A 19,017-nucleotide genomic window follows, 5' to 3' on the forward strand; every position below is an offset into this window, starting at 1 on the left:
GTAGGCCAGAGGAAGTTGGAATATCAAAGGTGTTGAATGAACAAGCACTCTCTGAACAACTATGGCAAACAGCCCCTTTGGTTGTTTGGGCTGAGTGCTTTTGTGATGTTCCCCGTCTGACTGTGAGTGCTAACTCAGGTGCCAGGGCTGAGGGAGCTAGGAAATACTTGTATGAGCAGCTGTACAGTATGTACAGTAAGAAAGGATGGTAATACATAGCAGAGGGAATGAACAATTGGGAATAAGCTTTTTTCTTTTCTTTTTTTTTTTTTTGCCAATACAGCTGGGTCCAGAGGAGAACATTTGTTCACAGACTCATACAAAAGCACTTATCAAACTAATTCCAAAGCATAAATAGCAAAGATATACCTGATCTGAGAACTCAGGTAAGTCTAAGGCATGAGAGTTTCAAGAAATGTAATGGTGTCAGGACTTGGTTATGTGTATAGCTGCTAGCAGCAAATTACACATTTAGAACTGCTGACATGCTTGGCAGGACAGGTGTGTGACAAATTCTGCATGCTTTACTGGCATGTCGGTTCTGGACATAGGTCAAGATTCATGAAGTGGCACATTAAAAAAAAAAAAAAAAAAAAGTCCACACCAGCTTTTCTTAGCTTCTCAATGGTTCATCAGTAATGCTGCAACAGGCACAATTTTCCAATGCTGAGGGGCTGAAGAGGCCTTCAGCCATAAAATATCCCAGACATTGTGGTAACTGAACTGCAGCATCTCTTTAAAATAAATTAAGCTTATAGTAGACAGAACAATGTTTCCTCGGAGTGTGACTGTTACTAAAATTTATTGTTCAAAACTTTACAAAGCTCTTATGGTCTTCTGCTTCATTGCATTTTTATTCATTTATTTTTTTAATACTTAACTCCTGACACCGAGAGAATCTTGTAATGAAAAGATACAAACAGGAGGGTCACAGTTAGAAGACTTGTTTTGGTTTGTTCACTATATAATATATCCTGTGGTTACTTGCTTTGTTTTTAAATTAAACCAAAACCCAAATGTCTTTAACTCATTAAAAGGAAAGTGTTCTCTTTAAAATGGGTATGGATTATTTTCAGCTATAAAGAGCCAGTTAATTATAAAAACGAGTATTGCCCAGTGCTTAGTCTCAAATGAGATGAAATTTCAGCCCCACTCTTGTGTTAAAGGGGTGGGTGTGGTCAGAAGAAAGAGCACTTGACATTTTAAACCTTAACTAACTGTTGAATTCTGACTTCAAGCATCGTTTTATGGATAAACTTGAGGGTGTTGGGTTTGGGTTTTTTTTGGGGGGGAGGGGAAATTAAAATTTGACTTTATTAGGCCTTTTTACATCATGCTACTCTAAGCTGACTTAGTTAACTGATACAAATCCCTCTGAGTATTCTGTATACTTGGCAACTTGCAGCTGCTCAAACAGATTAGGAGTATTTCAAGCTATAGTTTAAAAGAACAGTCCCCCACCCCACCCCAAATCCCTTAACCGAAATGGAATTATCTTCAGTGTGGCTTGTACTAGTTTAATGAAGTTAGTTAAAATCATGCCTTCAGCTAAACTAATATTATGTGCTTTAGCATTTACTTAAATATACATGCTTTCTTAGATTAGGTGGATTTTTGCCATTAATTCCACTGTTGAAATGAGAAGACTGGCACAACTTTAATATAACTTTAAAACCAAAATCCACAAACATTATATCTGATTTCCACATAGCAGAAAAATGCTGTCTCCCACTCATAATTTTTCATCTAGTTTGTGGTGGTGACAAGTTTTTCTAAGTCAAATTTAGATTGTTTTCAAGCACCATAAAGTAAAAGTCCAGAAAAACTGTTTACTTCCAATATATATAAAAGCATATATACACAGTATTGTATTGCTTTCAGCCAACTGCTTTCTGAATGTGTAACCAATAACTAGTGTTCCAAGAGACCAAAACATGTCACTTGTAAGTTCTGCTTCAGGTRTTTATGGAAATTTAAATGTTAACTCTGCCTTATACGAGATACAATCTAGTATCAAAACCAGTACCAGTTGCTAGTTGTTTCATTTGAATGAATATTAAGAGTATTGCACAGAAGAGTAGAGGACAGTGGCAGCTGAACAGAAAATGGGAAAACTGGTGTTGTTAATGATCATATTACTCTGGAAAATGTCTGCTGGCGGCCCTCGGAGAGCCTGCATGTTGAAGCAGCCGAACATGGCTACTGCCATTAACTTAGTGGGAGCTGTGTGATTGCTTAATATTCTTGTTATTCATAATTGTTCAGAGCTCAATTCAGATGCAACATCTATATTTTGTGAGGTTCTACATTTACTTTTTTTTTTTTTAATGCGTCAGCTAATATGAGCAAGAACGGCTGAATGACTTGCCTGAGATCATATAGGGAGTGACTGTGGCTGGATGAGGACCAGAATTCTGCTAGTTCCCAGACTTTAGTGTAACCACAAGACCACAGTGCTCTAGTAGAACTTCATTCTCAACTGGAACTTGGCACAAAGAATCCCAAGGGAAGAATTTCCGTTTGAAGTCTCTTCTAAGTGTTCAAACTTGTTTTGTCCTTTGTATTTAACTAGTTCAGAAAAAAAATGGAAATCATGGTTCAACTGTCTACATAAATGTTATGTGCTCCTAGATTAAAAAACAACAAGAAACAAGTGGTTGATAGCTTGAAGTTTGCCAGAAAGCAAGTAGCTGTGCAGTCTACTGCTTTGAAGGAAATGGACATCAGTGGAGCAAGATCTCACAGAAGATCTTCCTCCTCAAAAGCAGAACGCACAGTGAAGCTAAGAAAATACCTTACGCTTCTGGGCAAGAAATTTTTTTTGACAGCTTCTTATAATTCAAAGTGTTCCTCTTTTGACAATTGTTTAATTAGTGTTTTGCTGCTTTTTCTTTTTATGCAAATTTTGAGTGGGAAATGTAAAGAAAGTGTAAAGTCAGGTACGTCCCCTAATGTATGGGGCCGGGGGGAATGGTGGTTTACTTTAGAAAATGTTCTGTCCTTAAGAGTGCAATAGGATGTCCTCTGCATGTCGGGTATCTTTGATCTGCCGTCTCCAATGAAAGCTGATGGAATAGTTTTCCAAAAACAAAGTAATACTAAGAATAAAAAAATTATATGTTTGTATGAAATGTCATTCATAAAACTGATAATTCCCTAAGAGTATGCCTGGAATATCTCCTCCTCCTCCTCTTACTACAAAAGTGAGCCACTTCAATCAAGTGCATTGAATCAGAGCACTTTTTTGTACTTGTAAAGCTTTTTTTCTTCATATAGAGGTAGTGTTACAGATTTGGTTGAAGTGAGGTTAGTGTACATCCCTTGGTCAGCTGTTGTCTATGAGCCGTGTGCATAGGCCAGTCTAACAGTCTTGCCCAGAGGGGGAATACCATGGGAAGCATACAGGAATTTTTTTCTTTGTGCACTTGCAAATCATTTGTGTAACCTAGATAGCTCTATTTACTCAAATGAGAGCTATGCCTAAATAATGGTGCCATCCTATCTGTACATCAAATGTAGGAGTTTAAACTATTTGTTTAAAGTTTCTACCTGGATGTTTTAATTTTTAATGCGAGACTGCGGGTGTGCTTGAATGCTCCTTGCAGTTATACCTGTCCTGAATGTAGCTAGTCATGTGCCAACTCCAGTAGAACAGCCGGGCAGCTTTCTAGCTAAGGCCTCAGTTTTTCTTACTAGTTTGGGCACAGTGCTTTTGGATCGTGTTGGCTTGAGTGCAGATTTGTCTGGAAAAGATAATGCGGACAGACCTCATACTGTGTTACAGTAACAGCCACAGCAATCAAGGAATATAGTTTGCTGCCATTGTTTAAGTGAGTAAAGTATTACAAGTTGCCTGATCTGTAACTAAATAACAGAGCCAAAGTCACTGTGTTCTGACAGCTAATATATTGGTACTTAGAAATAGTTCACTATTTACATGTAGTATAAAAACTAAAAAGGAGTAACTTACTTATTTTTAACTGGATTCACCTAATTAAAAATAGTTAACTTCAAGACTAGTTAAAATACTGAATGTTAGAACACCATCGGAAGAATACCATCTATACTGTATTTTGCTTTGCTATTAAATTTTTTTTTGTTTTTTTTTAAGTCTTTGTGATCGGATGTGATTTTAAATATAGAATATGGAGCCTCCTGTTGTAAGCCTAATTTAACTGTTCAAATGGGATTCATGTTGTGTAACTTCAGCCACAAATTATTTTAAGAAGTTGCTTGGTATTAATATTTTCCAAAAGGCACATCAAGGTATGTGCAACAGAAGTTAACTATAAACAAGTTAAATTAGTGTAGTATTATAATCCTAATCCAATTATGAATTGTCAAAATTGAATTTTCTTCCTAAGTATCTTAACCTATGACTTTAAAAGTTTGACTTGCCTGCCCTGAATTTTAAAATCCTGCCCTGAAAAGATGTTGCCCAAGATTCTTAATGTAGAGGCCTTTTTTTTAAATACACATGCTGTAAAATCAAATGGATTATAAAATTAGAACAGTAAAGGAGAAGTTATACTGGATACACTATAATCTATAAATACAATTTTTTTTCACTTATTTTTTTCTCCTTGAAAAAAAGCTGGTGCAGAGAATACTGCTGTTTTAATCCTGACTGCTTAATAATGGCAAAGAATAATCACTTATTATAAATAAATTAGGCCTGCAGTATAAATGAACATATGAACCTTTCAAAAGAGACATACTAATATTATTTTTAGAGTATCTAAAATGGATTTAATCTATTTCAAGATTCATTTAATCACTTGCAATTTATATTACTTTAAGAATCTTCTATACAGCAAGTTGAACAGAAAAAAGCAAACATTCTAACAGCCCCTCTCCCTATAATAATTTTCATACAAGATATTTTTAAATAGCTATTTTAGCACATGAATGTGCACGCACTTTTTTTTTTTCCTCTTTAAGGTAGTACAGCCAAAAGACAATGTGAGAATCAGCATTTGTTGACTGACCCTGTTTTCTTCTCCGTCTGGTTAGGATAAGGGGAAGACAGAGACTTGAGACAGAATGTCCCAAAATGGAAAATGTGAACTTGATGTTTACTTCGCCAGATCTCCAGGGACTTTGTTCTTTTCCTGGGTTGTAGTTGATAAAAAACATTTTGCTCTGTGTCTGCATATCACTCTGTGTTCAATTACAAAAAGTTTTCAATTTCAACTTTGGATGTGTTTGTTCTGAATCTTCACTGAACRCAGTGCAAACAAAAGCAAGAAACTTAAATAAAATCCAAAACAGGAGCTCTCATTAAGAACATGTATGAGCAGTACTTTGTATACTCAGTTTTCTACTGTCTTTATTCTGGGGAGGAAGAATCTTCATCTTCATCCTCTTCATCTTCATCATTGAATGAGCATGGCGTTTCTCCCCGTGATTCTGAGTAGCGTGATGTTGCACTGCTGGACTGTTGACTGCTAGGGGCAAGGAACTGCCCGGTTGCTAAGGCCACTTCAGCATCCAAACACAACCCTGGATTCTCACTATCAAAACAACAGAAATGTTGAAGTTTAGAGGATTTCTCATGAAGGTTTAAGCTTTCTTTTTGGCCTCGGCTATTCCCTTAAGAAAAGAAATGCTACCAACAAGGAAATATCCCAAAAGCTTTATATGAAATACAGCTAATAATTAAGAAAACTGCTGAAAATATTGGAAAATAGCAGGAAAAGAAGATTATTGGGAGACTGCTTTTTGTGTGTGTGTGCGTGTGTGTGTTTAAGTTTAGAGAGGAATACATCCATCACAGTTTTGCCTATACACAGAAATGTATGCAAAATGAAATGAAGCTATTAAATGCCATAAAGAATACCCGACCCAGAATAATTCCATCCCTTTTTTTTTTTCTAAAGGTACAGGTAACCTCCAATGAAAGTGTATGTGTGTGTGTGTGTGTGTTTGGGGGGGAAGAGGGGCAGGGTTGGTTTTTTTTGTTTGTGTTTTCCCTCTTTTCTTCTGGTTTGTTTTTAATTATGAGTAGACAGTGTGGACAAAACTTCTTCCATGAGAGCTCAAGCAATAGTGCATTGAGTCACAAAATATTAATTTATATTCTTCATAAGTATTATTAGGCTTTCTTCCACATATAATTACTTATTTGTAGTCTGTGCCCAGACAGGCATTTAAGGTTAACCAGAAAATTCTGTTCTTTAATAAAGGCTTGGAAGTGAGTCTACTCTTTCGAAAAATAGACACAAAACAGTATGTTCAAAAACTCAAACAAGCTGATTTGGCCTTTCAAACTTAATTACTTTATCAAGGAAGATGGCATAAGAGAGACTTTCACAATCAAAAATCAACTGTAATAGGAAAGATCTCACTTTCTCTTTGTAAATAGTATGAAACAATGAGGTCCTGACTACCACAAGCATATATCAATATCCTTGAATAGAAAAAGACTTTAGTTACCTTGATTTAGAAACAGAAGTGCCTCCTGCTACCTCTATATGTGAAGCTGCTTGTGCTGAATTTGAAAATAATCCTTCGTTCATCCAGGAAAATCCTGCAGACATATCTAGAAAAAAAGTATATTTGCATGTATTATGGTTACAGATTTTCCTCCTTTACAACGTTAAACTTTGCATTCTATTTATTTGGATTTGGGATTCCTTGTTTTATTTTAGAAGAGAGGGTACCAGTAGTGTGAATGCTGCTTTTATACTGTAGATGTCCTGTTTAATCAAGATGAGATTTTTTTTTAAAGTATCTGTTCCCCAGTGTTTGTGGATGCACTCAAGCCTTGCACTCCCTCATACTCAGCATGCAAGTAAGTATGCGATGTAGCATGCTCAATGCCCTCTCCATTCGATCTCAATTGTGGAATCACAGCATAGCTAGGAGTCTGAGGGAGAAGGAAAGGAGAACAAAAAATAGATGTACACGTGACCTTTGCATCTGGAAGAATTGTGGTTCGTCATATGAAACCTTAGTCATGTGAACCTGTCTGAAGTGAATTCACACTGCAGGTGAGCCCAGCAGTAGCTATATGCAATCACAGGTACCTGAAATTGAGGTTTGGAGTCCTTCATGGAAACTTACTACTACAGATCCATCCTATCAACAGCTACAAATGCATTTGGTGAAGGTATGACTGGAGCTGTAGGTGTCAGGGTTGGAGATGCTGCAGTGAAGGAGACAATATGCGTTTCAGTAGTGCGTGTGTTCTGATGACTGAAGGCAGTTTCACCTTGGTGGTCTCATTGCTGGCTGTAACACAGACTCCTAATCCATTTTGATACCCTTTGAATAGAAATGGCTACCAGCTGTGGATCAAACAGACCATGTAAAAGATTTTGTCCTGAGAATATAAAAGAGAGAGATTTTTTGTATACTGTATATGTGATGTGTAAGTAAGTAAGTCTCCTCTCTAGAGATAGGAAATTTTAGAAATAAAATAGATGATAAGAATTAGCTTTCGGGTTAAGATGGAAGACAGAAAGCTATTTTGAGATGGAATCTGGGCAGGTCAATAAAAACGCCTTATCTAGAAAACAAATGAACAGAAAAAACTGTAAGCAGAATTAGAAACAAGTCAAAGAACTTGTTTTTCCAATTCTCTTGTCAGAAGTGTTCATGACTGAAAACAACTAACATATTATTTGTTTGGGAATTTGAAAACAAATACTATGAGGGTCTTAAGTAACCCCTTCATGTCTGTCGGAGGGCTCTTCACAGCTTTACTCAAGGAATTCAGTATTATTGCAAGACCCTCAAAGCTCCTTTCATCAAAGTAGAGAGAAATTGGTATGTAGGCCCCAATTAAGTTGAACAAGGAACCAGGCTTTTTTTTGGTTTGTTTCCCCCCCTCCCCCTCCAAACCATGGTGGGGGCTTTTGTTTGGCTTCTGCTTGTCTTGGAGTTGAGGTACCTGGGTGGCTATGTTTTCACTGYGTCTGAGACGGGGCCTAGCTCGCATGCCTTTTGCTGATTAGTATTAGCATTAAGTAATCATAAACATAAAACATTTTCATAGAGCTGTTTTTGATAATCAGCCAGCTATGACTTTCATATTAAATAGCTCTTTGAAAAGAGCTGAGCGGTTTCTAACTGCTAGTACTTCAAGTTGCAGCTAGTAACCATTTTGGAGGAGGAAGAGAATTTCTGGATTTTCTTTCTTTACTTCATACCTACTAACCAGAGCTGCTACCACTTAGTTTAGTGTTGCTCTAAGGCATGCATAGTCACAAACAAGGAACACTGTTCATCACATACAAGATTTAAACCAAAATAAAGTTATTGAAACTGTCTAGTTCTTTTTCACAGTGCTTGAATGGGGCTTCAGCAGAATGCATTAAACCTGGACTTACAGTCCTTCCCAGGCCTAACAAAAACCTCTGTTCTGTATGGCATGATGGCAGTGAAGTGGGATTTTACTATTCATATTTCATCCAGGACTGCTTCACAATAGCAGATATGAAGAATAACTAAAAGCACTTGTTACATACACTTTCTCATTTGCCTGTATATGTTCTTACTAAGTTTTAGTGTTCTGGAGATGCTACAGCATACTCCTTAGGACAGGGATTGTTTTAAGTAGGTTGTCACAACTTCCCCCACAGCCACATAAATTGGCTCACAGTTCATAGGGTGCCACAGGCTACCTCACTTTGTGCCCTGGACACTTATAGCAGGGAGGTACTTTCAATGATATATTACACAACAAAGGAGAGCAAGGCTGACATTCCAGCAGGAGGTATTTGGAACAAGACAGAAAACGGTAATAAATGGCAGCTTTAGGGTGATCTGTGAGGAGTGAATAGGTGAGAATAATTGAGTATGGACACAGTTGGCTGGCTTTCATTGAGATTGTCCTAAATGCTGTTTTTTTACAGAGAACATGTTTTGACAGCTTCCTCCTGCGTTTGCACACTCCTCTAAACCATTTGGAATGACAACATTGTATTTAGGTTAATAAAGTGGATGAGAGATGTATCACAATGTTGTTTCCTGGTCTTTCTTTAGAAGGGCTGTACCTGTGCGCACATGCTTTGTATTCCAGGTAAGTCACTGCTAGTTAGCTTGAGTTTTATTAAGAGTTTGGGCTAACACCTTGCTTTTCTTTTTGAAAGGCAGGATGGAAATAAGTATGCATTTTATGTATGAGGCAGAAAGAAGGTTCATGAGTACAGATCACTGCCTTGTACTTTGATTGCCTTGTACGTAAATTCAGTTTTCCAGTTGGGCTCTGAGGAGCCAGGAAAAGAGGAAGTCTGTAAAAGATGGGAGTTTAAGAAGCCATTCCCTGTGTGGAGAGGACTGTCAAAATAGAAGTCTACCACAGGATGGTACTTTGGAAACAGTTCTACAACAGTTCATGCTCATCTAAATCAGTGCTGGATGAGCAGAAATAAGGCAATCTCACTCTCTCCTTTACACTTGCACTATGCTGGTTTGATCCCTTGGATAGCTAGTTCTACATGCTAAATTGTCAGAAACTACCCTGCCAAATAAAGAGCCTGCAGATTAGCACCCTGAACCAGCTCATGAAGGGGTCAGATGAAAGTAACTATGTTAAAGTTAAGAGAATGGGCAGGAATGTGTATAATTAGGAATGGGACCTGGGGATGCCAAATTAAGCTGGTGACACTGTAGCCTTAGAAACCACATTGCTCTTTTCACATTAAGAACCTGGCAAGTACTGTGATTGTAGTACACTGGTGCATGGCCATCACTTTTTCCTGGATTGCATACTTAGCTGAAGCAACACTTTAATGTTAATTTTTCCTGTAAATTATGTTTAAGCTGCTRTAACCCTCTACTCTTGCTCCCTTTTGTGAAGTTAGTAAAAGGTAAAATGATGTCAAATTTAGAAGTCTGCATCAGTTACAAACAAGCGAATGACAGAAAAGTGCGCTGTACATCTCTGTCGCACAGTTTAAGATATGTGGGGCAATTGCTTTATGGCATTAAGGTGCCTCAATTTCTGCTGACTTCATGGGAGTCAGACACCTGAGGATCATGTTGGAGTAGCATAGCAATGTAGTACCTAAAATTATTTATCTAAATAAAGTGGTTTGATAAAATACGCATTAAAAAACCTTTCTGGTAAAATGTCATGTAACCTGTAGAAAACCTAATAAGACAGTATTTTTATCATATTAAGGCACTTAAAGAATTACTAAAACCCATGATGCTTCTAAAAGGAAAATACATGGATGCACACAGTATCAGTTGGCTTAAGGAGTTCCAAGGAAGTTATTTGGCATGTTTAATGCAACTGGGAAGCAAGTTATTCCAGAAAAAAAAATTTTTTTTTAGCTGAGATGCTCCATGTTTTGTTGTAAATTTTACGTTTCTTTCATTGAACTGGGTTAGAATTGGAGTCTTCCAAGTGCTTCTCCAGTCCTATTAGCAAGCATTACAATGCAAGCTATTGTTACTGTTTGGAAGTCAGTAATTATCTGAAAAAAGAAGACCAGTCTGAGGTCAGATTAACATTCTGTAGGAAATGACTTAAAAGTTATCTCTGCCAGTGGTAAGTTTAGCAATGAGTTCATTTCAAGTAACTTATCTACTTACACACATTAGAATGGGGCTGCTTTCCACAGCATTAACGTTCATAGTGTCGGCTAGTGTGGGAAAACTCTAATCTTTACTGTCTGTAATAAATTTACCCAGTGAATAAATAAGAGACATTGATTTGCTTTTCTTGTAGAGCAGTTAATTGAAGCCTACTTACTTTAAGCACCATCCTGAAAGCTACGGAAACAAGCCATGAATTCTGGAAACCGGTGATTAGCATTGCATTTCACTACTCGCAGTGTAAGAAACAAAGCATAAAGACTGCCAAGGTCAAAATGGGAAGTTATACTTAACTGAAGACATGTAATCAGGCAAATGCTGCCTTTTCAAGTATTGGGCAAAACATTTAAATCTGCTTCTCTTATTTGTCAGTTACTGCCATTAGAAGGCTTTGCTATGCAATTCATATGCTCAACTGTAAATTTGCACTGTGTAATTAAGTTACAAGCAACAGATAAAAGAAACCTTTGAACTACATATACATATTCTAGTAACATAACTTTCAGACTAGTTTTTTCAGAGCCTGAAACTACTACTGAATATAACCCATGTCTGAAGAGTATATAACTGCCTCAAAGCATTTTGAATGAAAAGGCAAATCAATACATTTCTTGTGACTAAAATTCTGGCTGCTGATTTGCTACTAGGGGAATTACCCTAGTCACAACATTCTTTAAGAATGTTTCATCTTGGAAACTTTTTTTTCCATTTAGTTTCTTTGAAAGAGAGTACTACTTGTTTCTCACTTCCACAGGAACATCTTAATTGTTTGCCTTTAATGCTTTCAATAAAAAAAAAAATCCAGAAGTACATTGGTATGATTGAGTTTATTAAAACAAACTCAATGAACTGCTACTCGCTAGTTTAGATATGAAGAGTTTTATTGTTTAATCTCTAAAACATGGTTTAACACAGTATTTTCTCTAAGTTTAAAGAGACCCTATTCTCTGAAGATAAATTAATCTAGTATTAAAATTAAACRCAATATTTTATTTTGATCTTCAATACAACAGGGCAGTTAAGTTATTCTAAGACTATAGCATGACCAACAGAAGTGGTTCTGCTCCTACCACCTTTTCTGCATTGATAGTAAATCAAGCCAGTAATTTTTAGTTGGGTCAACTTGCAAGGAACAAAGAAAGATGGTAGAACTTCTCTTTTTGACACCAGTAAAGCCATATACAGGCTTGGTGTGCAATTTCAATGTAAATGAAATGAAAAGATGAAATCTTAATTTAAAAACCTACAGGATAAAGAGACCAGGAAAACACAAACATGCTTTGATATGCATAAGCACATACAAAATAGTTTGAAATCCTGAGCCATTTAAAAAAATACTATTTTTTAAAATACGTAACTGAATTCTAACTTATATCCAGCAGTATTTTGCCATGTCATGAATTAAAATCATTCATAATTCTCTTGTGTAATAAAATCAAGAAAACAAAAATGCATGTTTAGCTTTGTGACTATTTAACTATATTTTGATTAGCAAAATGAATAGCACATGTAGTATAAAGCCTACATTTAAAAGATCCTGATATGAAGATTAAATGCTGCCAACAGACAACAACCAACATTAGGCAAATTTTTAAAAAGTTAAAACCAAATGTTTGAAGTTTCAAATCTCCCTGTAGGGGAGAGATTGAAGTTTCCAATCTTTCCTGTAGGAAAGACAGTTTTCTACTACAGTCATTAAAACAAGGCCAGTATCTAGTTAGTAGAGAAATCGGGGCAACAGCTTCGTTCCCACTTTCCTCAGAAATGAAGGCCTGTTTACAGCAATTCATCAGGTAAAACTTCCTTTAGAGATGAAGTCTCTCCAGAAAACTTAAGAAAATCTTAGGCCAAGTTTAAGATTTAGGTAGAGCAAAAAGAATGCAGTCTGACAATAATTAAAGGAAATGATTAAATATTTAAGCAGCTCTACTCTAATGATGCAACACTGAGCATATTTAGGTTTGAGTCTATTAAGGTGTGACCTTAAAGCAGTTAGTTCAAACAGTATGACTAGGGGAGATAAAAGCCACTGCAAGAGACACCTGCCCTGGAACTCTGGATCCTCTTGCTGAATTTAGAGATGCTCAGTTCTCAAATAGCACCTGCTGTTCATGTCTTTTATCTGAATATCCCTGTTTCACATGTTAAGTGAAAGTGTGAAAATGACTGGCTGAGATAGCAGCACAGCAGAACCTACAACCCATGTGTTTGAGAGTTCACAGGGCACGTCTGCATGGACAAATGCAGACATGAGTTCCTTCAGCTGTGCTTCAAGTCTTAGCAGAGCTCACCTAGCTCAGGCACAGTGCTAATGCAGCTGGGCCACATTTGCATTATATTCAACAGCTCAAGCTGCTCTCTTTCTTTCCTCCCCTCCTTAACACAAAGAGCTTAAGAGCTCTCTTCTTCCAGTTTCTTCACACATCCATTTATTCAAAAATAATACTAACTCAATGAAAAGTTGTGTTCTTATCTTTTAGATACTTAAAGAACTTCTTCATAATGCAGCTCTCTCAGAAGCTTGTTATAAATGATTTTACGTTTACATGAGAGCTATGATAAGCCTTCCAAAACTAACTGTAAAATGACTGTTCTATGTATAGGCTTTCGTAAAACTTCTTCAAATGCCATCTACCTATGTAGGTGAATATCACTAAATTTGCTTCAGTTAGTTAATGTTATAAATTTGATCAAGAACAATATTTAAGTAAGTGTCAGCTAACTTACCTGTGATGTAGCCTTCTAAAGCTTTTGGCACCAGTGATTTTGCAGTTCTTAGGTCCTCAGCTGAACATTTGCCTGCCTCAAGCCCAAAGGACATTCCCATTCTCTTCAGCACCTCACTGTCATCGTGAATCTCAAAAGTGTTATCGAAATTAAAGAGGTATTCAAATCTGCATATAAAAAGTCAAAGTGAGATGGTTTTGAAAAGAAGCATAGCTTTGCTTTTATTTTTTGATATGCAGCGAGGTAGGTGTCTGGACTCTTCATCATCTGTAAAGGGGCCTTAAAAAGAAAAAGGGCAGCAATTTTTTTCCTAGCATATCTGCAGGGTTTAAAGTAGTACTTTCTCAATTAAAGCAGCTTTTCCATTGCAGGAAAATAGTCTGAACTTTTCTCCCTCATTAAACAGATTCAAAGGGGAAGACAGAGGTCTTACTAAAACATTAACCTTCTCTTGTACTAAATCCAGTATTTCTAAAGGTCACCTGCAGCCCTGTCACCAAACCAAGAGTTTTGTTTTTGCTTCTTTTACATTTCACTTTCTGTTCTAATCTGCAACACTCCTCCTGTGAACTGACCTATTTACCTTGGTATAACTTTGCTTTTTGGATGCATTTTTTCAAGTAAGCAAGCAGCTAGTAAAGTTCTGTGTTCAAAGTCCAGTTTGTTCAAAACCTACCATTTCTGCTGTGCAGGGCTCTCAAAATGTTTTTCATTGCATGTACCAGTGGAAATAGTAATAAAAACTTGAAGAGTACTTTAGCACCAGGTGGGGCATCTAGACTGGCCTTATACTGTAATCACAGGCTGTTAAATTTCTTTAGCACTAGTCCAAGGATTAAAATAGAAGACTTATTTCTGACTTCCCAATCCCTCATTTTTCTGCTGACAAATCCCTATCCCTGGAAAAGCAATCCAATTTTTAAAAGATAACTTACTGGTGGGTCTTCCATTGCCTCCCCAAGCTACTATGTCACATGTGGATATTCTTGGGTTTTTTTATACCAATTTTTATACCTGATCCAACTAAATTTGGCAAAGTTACATGTTGCTCTGTGTCTATGCACAAAAATTGCATCTACTATCAAATGTACATGCTTTGTACTAGGTATAAGTCAGTTACAGACATCATTTATTTTGTAGCTCATACAGTGATACTTGTATAACCTATATTGTTCATACAGCTATATTTAATTAAGCTTAACCACATCAAAGGGGAAGTAAGTGTCACTATACTGTGACTGGTACAACTATGTTCATACTAGCTGGACTGATGCAGTTAAAGCGATGCAACTATGTTGAGACAAACAAGGTATGGAAGAACGCAGTCGTACCAAATCCAGCAAGCTGTACAGTAATAAGTAATAACTGAATTCAACTATATGGTACAGTATTAAAGGCAGTATTTACTGACAGCACCACATTTTTCCTCTGATGTGTTGTCTTGGAATTGTCTATATTCCCAAATTTTGTTTGAAAAAAATCCTCCATTTCTTAAAATAAGAATGGTCATAGTATTCCCCCCCCCCCCAAAAAAAAAAAAAGTGTCTGTGTAGCTTGGAGTTCTCTCTCCAGCTATGACCAAATACTGGATATTAAGAAGGTGGTGTAAGAACAGGAGAAACTTATGGTTATATTTCTCCAATATAGTTTCTAGCAACCTGCAACCTCTGACCTGGGAAGTCTCTATGCTTCTTCTACCTTTGTCCTTAAAAGCTATTTAAGGATTTTCTTTAAGTGACTTTATATGACCACCTTTTGAACCTGTGCAACTTTTGGGTACCACATTAAATGCTATGATTTGCATAGTTAAATTGTTACAAAAAAGAACTTACATTCTTTTTGTATGAAATCTGCCACCTGATAATGTCTTTTAATGTCTCCTAATTTTAATAGCAATTTGGAATAGCTGTTCTATATGCACTTGCCACATGCTGCCCATGATTTCTTAGACCTCTGTGAATGCACTGTCCTCTCTTTTCTAGGCCAAAGAGTCTATCTGTTCCTTCTATGAAGGCCTTTTCATAGCTTTAGTCATTTTTGCTGCCCTCCTGTGTCTGTCTCTCTCCTAGTTCTGCTATACCTTTTTCCAAGAAATCTTGACCAGGACAGCATATAGTATTCAGATACAAAAGCATGACACCACCTAAAGTTTTAAGCTATATTTCTTACTCTTTTTCCTAATAATTCCTAACTTTTTTTGGCCATTATTGAGCAATGCACTTTTGTTCCCACAGAATGATCTATTACAATGCCATCTTATTATTCAGTGCTAAAAGCTAGGTCCAGAGGCCAATAATGTGCATATGTACAGTTGGGTACAGTTCCTTCCTCTCCCTCTCCACAGATAGGTGTAGATTTCATCAGAAATGAAGTTCATCTGCTATTTTGTCATGTAGATGTACGTCATCTCTTAGTTCTTTAGCCCTTCAGTAGGTATTAATTTTTATTTCCTTGAATAATTATTGTCAGCTAATTCTTCCTTCCATCTTTTTATCAAGACAGACCAATGGAATTTTGCTGTTGCTTCCCCCTTTGTTGTAATAACCAACACTTTGGTTCTACCTTTTCTTTCCTAACATTTAGCCAGTTAGTTATTAAATTCATGAATGAATCTTCCCTCATTCCATAGTCGTTTATTTTCTTTAAAGGCTGCTATGGAGTGGCCTTTTAACATCAACCAGATTACCCTGTTTCACATGCTCGCTGACTGACAGATTTGGGGTAGCACGACTTCATTTGATTACAGCTATGTTATTTCTTCTATACTGTATGGTACTTATTCACATGTCTGAATCTTTGTTGTAAGGTCTACACATCAGTCTGTTTATTGATCAGTTAGTTTAAAAAAAAAAAAAGTGTCCTATTTGTCACCTTCCATTCTTCTGGTACGAAGTAGTTTTAATATTAGCTTTATATGCTACTTCACACTTGAGCTTCTTTATAATGCTAGGGTGAACACCATCTGTTCCCAATGATTTGTTACTGTTTCTCTTACTGAACTACTCTACTAACTTGGAGATAAATGAATTCTGTCAGATTCTAATGTCCAAATGCACATACATACGGACACACACAGTTTTAACATGAAAATATCTTTAAGCTCCAGCCTCTGAGAGTAATTCTTTTAGTCATGTACAGGCGAGGGGTTTTTTAATTTTTTTTTTTTAAYTGTGGCTTTGATCACTCCCTTATACAGCTTGATAATGTATAGGCCCTATAAGCTCCTTATAAGCTTCCTGTTTCTGTACTGAAGAAAGGTTTAAGAAGTGCTTCAACTGCTTTATTATGTTATAGCTTGTTATATGTTGTTCTTTTCCCTATTTGGATATAACTTAGCTTTTGGAAAGCTGTTGTCCTTCTTTTAATGTCCTGCTTTCTATGCTGTTGTTAGCTGTGCTGAACTTTTTCTTGGGATTTTAATATTATTATTATTATTAAAAAGTCTGAGCTCTGCATTTCTTTTGAAACTCAAACGGAACCCTTGATGCACGCATGTGTTTTTACCCTTTTATTTATATATCTTCCTTTCTGAACTTACCTACTTTAAAACTAGGTATTCTGGTTTCTACGTCTCTCTCCTTTTAAGACTTCTAGCATTTGTATGCTGTATTTGACTGACTTTTTCAGATGCTTTGTCTTTTCAACATGACTTCTGACTTCTATTCTTTTTATCTGAAGACTCTGTTTTTGTCTACTGCAGCTTCAGAAATGTCATTCCCAGTGTGCTGTGTGGCATGTCTGCATTCTCAAATTCTAAGTAAAAATTGTCCAATAAACTCTTCATCTTACATGCCAGAAATTTCATTCTGTTTTGGCTAGATGTAGGTAATTCCCCCTATGTATTATATTTTCCCAAGCAGTGATTTTCTTTGGGAGATCCTCTGTAAATCTGATTTTGACTAACACTGTGATGTTATACTGGGTCATCTGTTTGCTGAACTTTTTAACATCACCTACTGGTGCATCAGAAATACAGACCAACCAATAGTTTATATAAATGTTGTTTGGGAGAAGGAAAGGAAAACAACCAAGTTTGCCAGCAGTGGTGTTGAGCAGGGCAAAATAGTTTGGCAAATGCTCCAAGAAATTGGAGCACTGGAATTCTCCAAACTGAGTAACCACTTTGACAACTGCCTTATTCAGCAGATCAATATAACAGTGGTTTAAGTATTAGCAGTTGCTGGCACCGTTCATCTACGCACTGCTGCTGCCACTAATCAGTTACACAAATAATAATCACAGTGGAAAGTGTGTTTAATTTGGATTGCACACTTCATGATCTCAGGGTGATGTTAATATTGAAACACAGTTATATAAACCAAAATATCAACAATTTAAATTATTTCAGTCTGCTCATTTTTAGTAGTAGTATTTTCTTAGAGTTTGCGATTGTAGATGCATGTGCTGTACCTCTCTAGATAGCCAAAGTTTTAGTTTCATCACTGACAAATTCAAAGCAGCAGTTCTGAAGCTTCAATATGAAATTGTTTAACTTGTTAATGACTTAAAACCTATATACAGAACAGCGTTTTAAAAAAGTGCAGTGAGAACTGTATAGCTTATCTATAGAATAAGGGTATAGTTAAGTTAAATCAATACTGATCTCAAAATTCCCAACTTGTTGAGTTGGAGTGCTGGTGGGATTATTCCAAAAGTTTTGTCACAGAATATACTGGGTTTCAGTTAAATGTATTCTACAGCAATTCTGCTCCTACTAGGCATTGCTTTTTGCATGCTGGCATTTCAGTAATTAGGGACCGTCTATTTTTGCTGCATCTAAATTCGCTTTGAAGTTCAATACAGGATTTGTATACTACAGAATGAAATCTGTAACCTATAATACCTGAAACAAAGTTATTTTCAGCTAATAAACTGGTCAGAAGCTGATCAACAGTTAACATAATACCCCATACTTTCAGTCATCCTTTCACAGGATGGAGAACATAAGCACCCAGAAATATGTAAGCGGAAGGTTTTCAGATTAACAGAAAAGAGTGGAACTATAGCAACAATACAAATGCTTACACTGGAAATGTTTCAAACTTCTTCATCACTTCCTTCCTTTTTTTCTTTGAAGAGCTAGGTACAAACCTTTTGTTATTGAAAGATGTCAACCATTTCTTTCAAAGCTGTTATTATTACCTCTAGGAAGTTACTTTTGTGTTACATGGATCACCTTGTATTTCTGACTAAATAGATTTATGCTATTGTAGAAGCAAGAATTCAGAAGCACCAGCATGTGACTATATGAAAAGCTAGTGCTTGCTGTCCTAGTATATAATTTAATGCAATTTGCTGTCTCCTGTGCAGTGAAGGCTCCTTGAAATGTCATTTGGAAATGCCTTTTACAACAGTAAAAGTCAGCCTGTTTTGACTAATGGTTATGTGGCTGCATTATAGATAAGAAATAAAGAAAAACTTAAATGCACAATTAATTTTAGTAAACTTAAAAAAAAAAAAAGTTCAAAGAAAAATTTCGGTCCACAAAGAAAATAATATTCTAAAGTTTGATTCCACAACACACTCACTTATCGCTTGATATGCTGCAGTCTATAACAGTTCTTTTGCTAGTGTTGACTATTAAGAAAGGCAGCTGTATTGTAGAGTTCAAAGCTGGAGGGCCTTGATTTTGCTGTTCATTTTGCTGATTTCGTTGTACCAAGTTTTTGAATGCTATTTGCTGTAAGAAAGAAAGAAAAAGCAATCATTGACATTAAAATGAAGACATCGACATTTCCAGGA

At 36.3% G+C, this 19,017-nt stretch overlaps 1 protein-coding gene across 5 annotated transcripts in view; it reads right to left on the reverse strand.

Annotated features, from left to right (window-relative positions):
- Window positions 1-1,486: 1,486 nt before the first annotated feature.
- TFDP2 (transcription factor Dp-2) overlaps window positions 1,487-19,017 on the reverse strand; it is a 56,099-nt gene continuing 38,568 nt past the window's right edge. For all 5 annotated transcript variants that reach the window (XM_026087085.1, XM_026087084.1, XM_026087088.1 and 2 more), the window contains 4 exons: window positions 18,804-18,955; window positions 13,276-13,442; window positions 6,436-6,541; window positions 1,487-5,513 (listed from right to left, as the gene is read on the reverse strand). In XM_026087085.1, the coding sequence (XP_025942870.1) occupies window positions 5,330-5,513; window positions 6,436-6,541; window positions 13,276-13,442; window positions 18,804-18,955 (609 nt within the window). In that variant the 3' untranslated portion in view covers window positions 1,487-5,329. The remainder of the gene's footprint in view (window positions 5,514-6,435; window positions 6,542-13,275; window positions 13,443-18,803; window positions 18,956-19,017) is intronic.

The sequence above is a fragment of the Apteryx rowi genome, unplaced genomic scaffold (genome assembly GCF_003343035.1).
Source record: "Apteryx rowi isolate R43461 unplaced genomic scaffold, aptRow1 scaffold_70, whole genome shotgun sequence".
NCBI classification, from domain to species: Eukaryota; Metazoa; Chordata; class Aves; order Apterygiformes; family Apterygidae; genus Apteryx; species Apteryx rowi.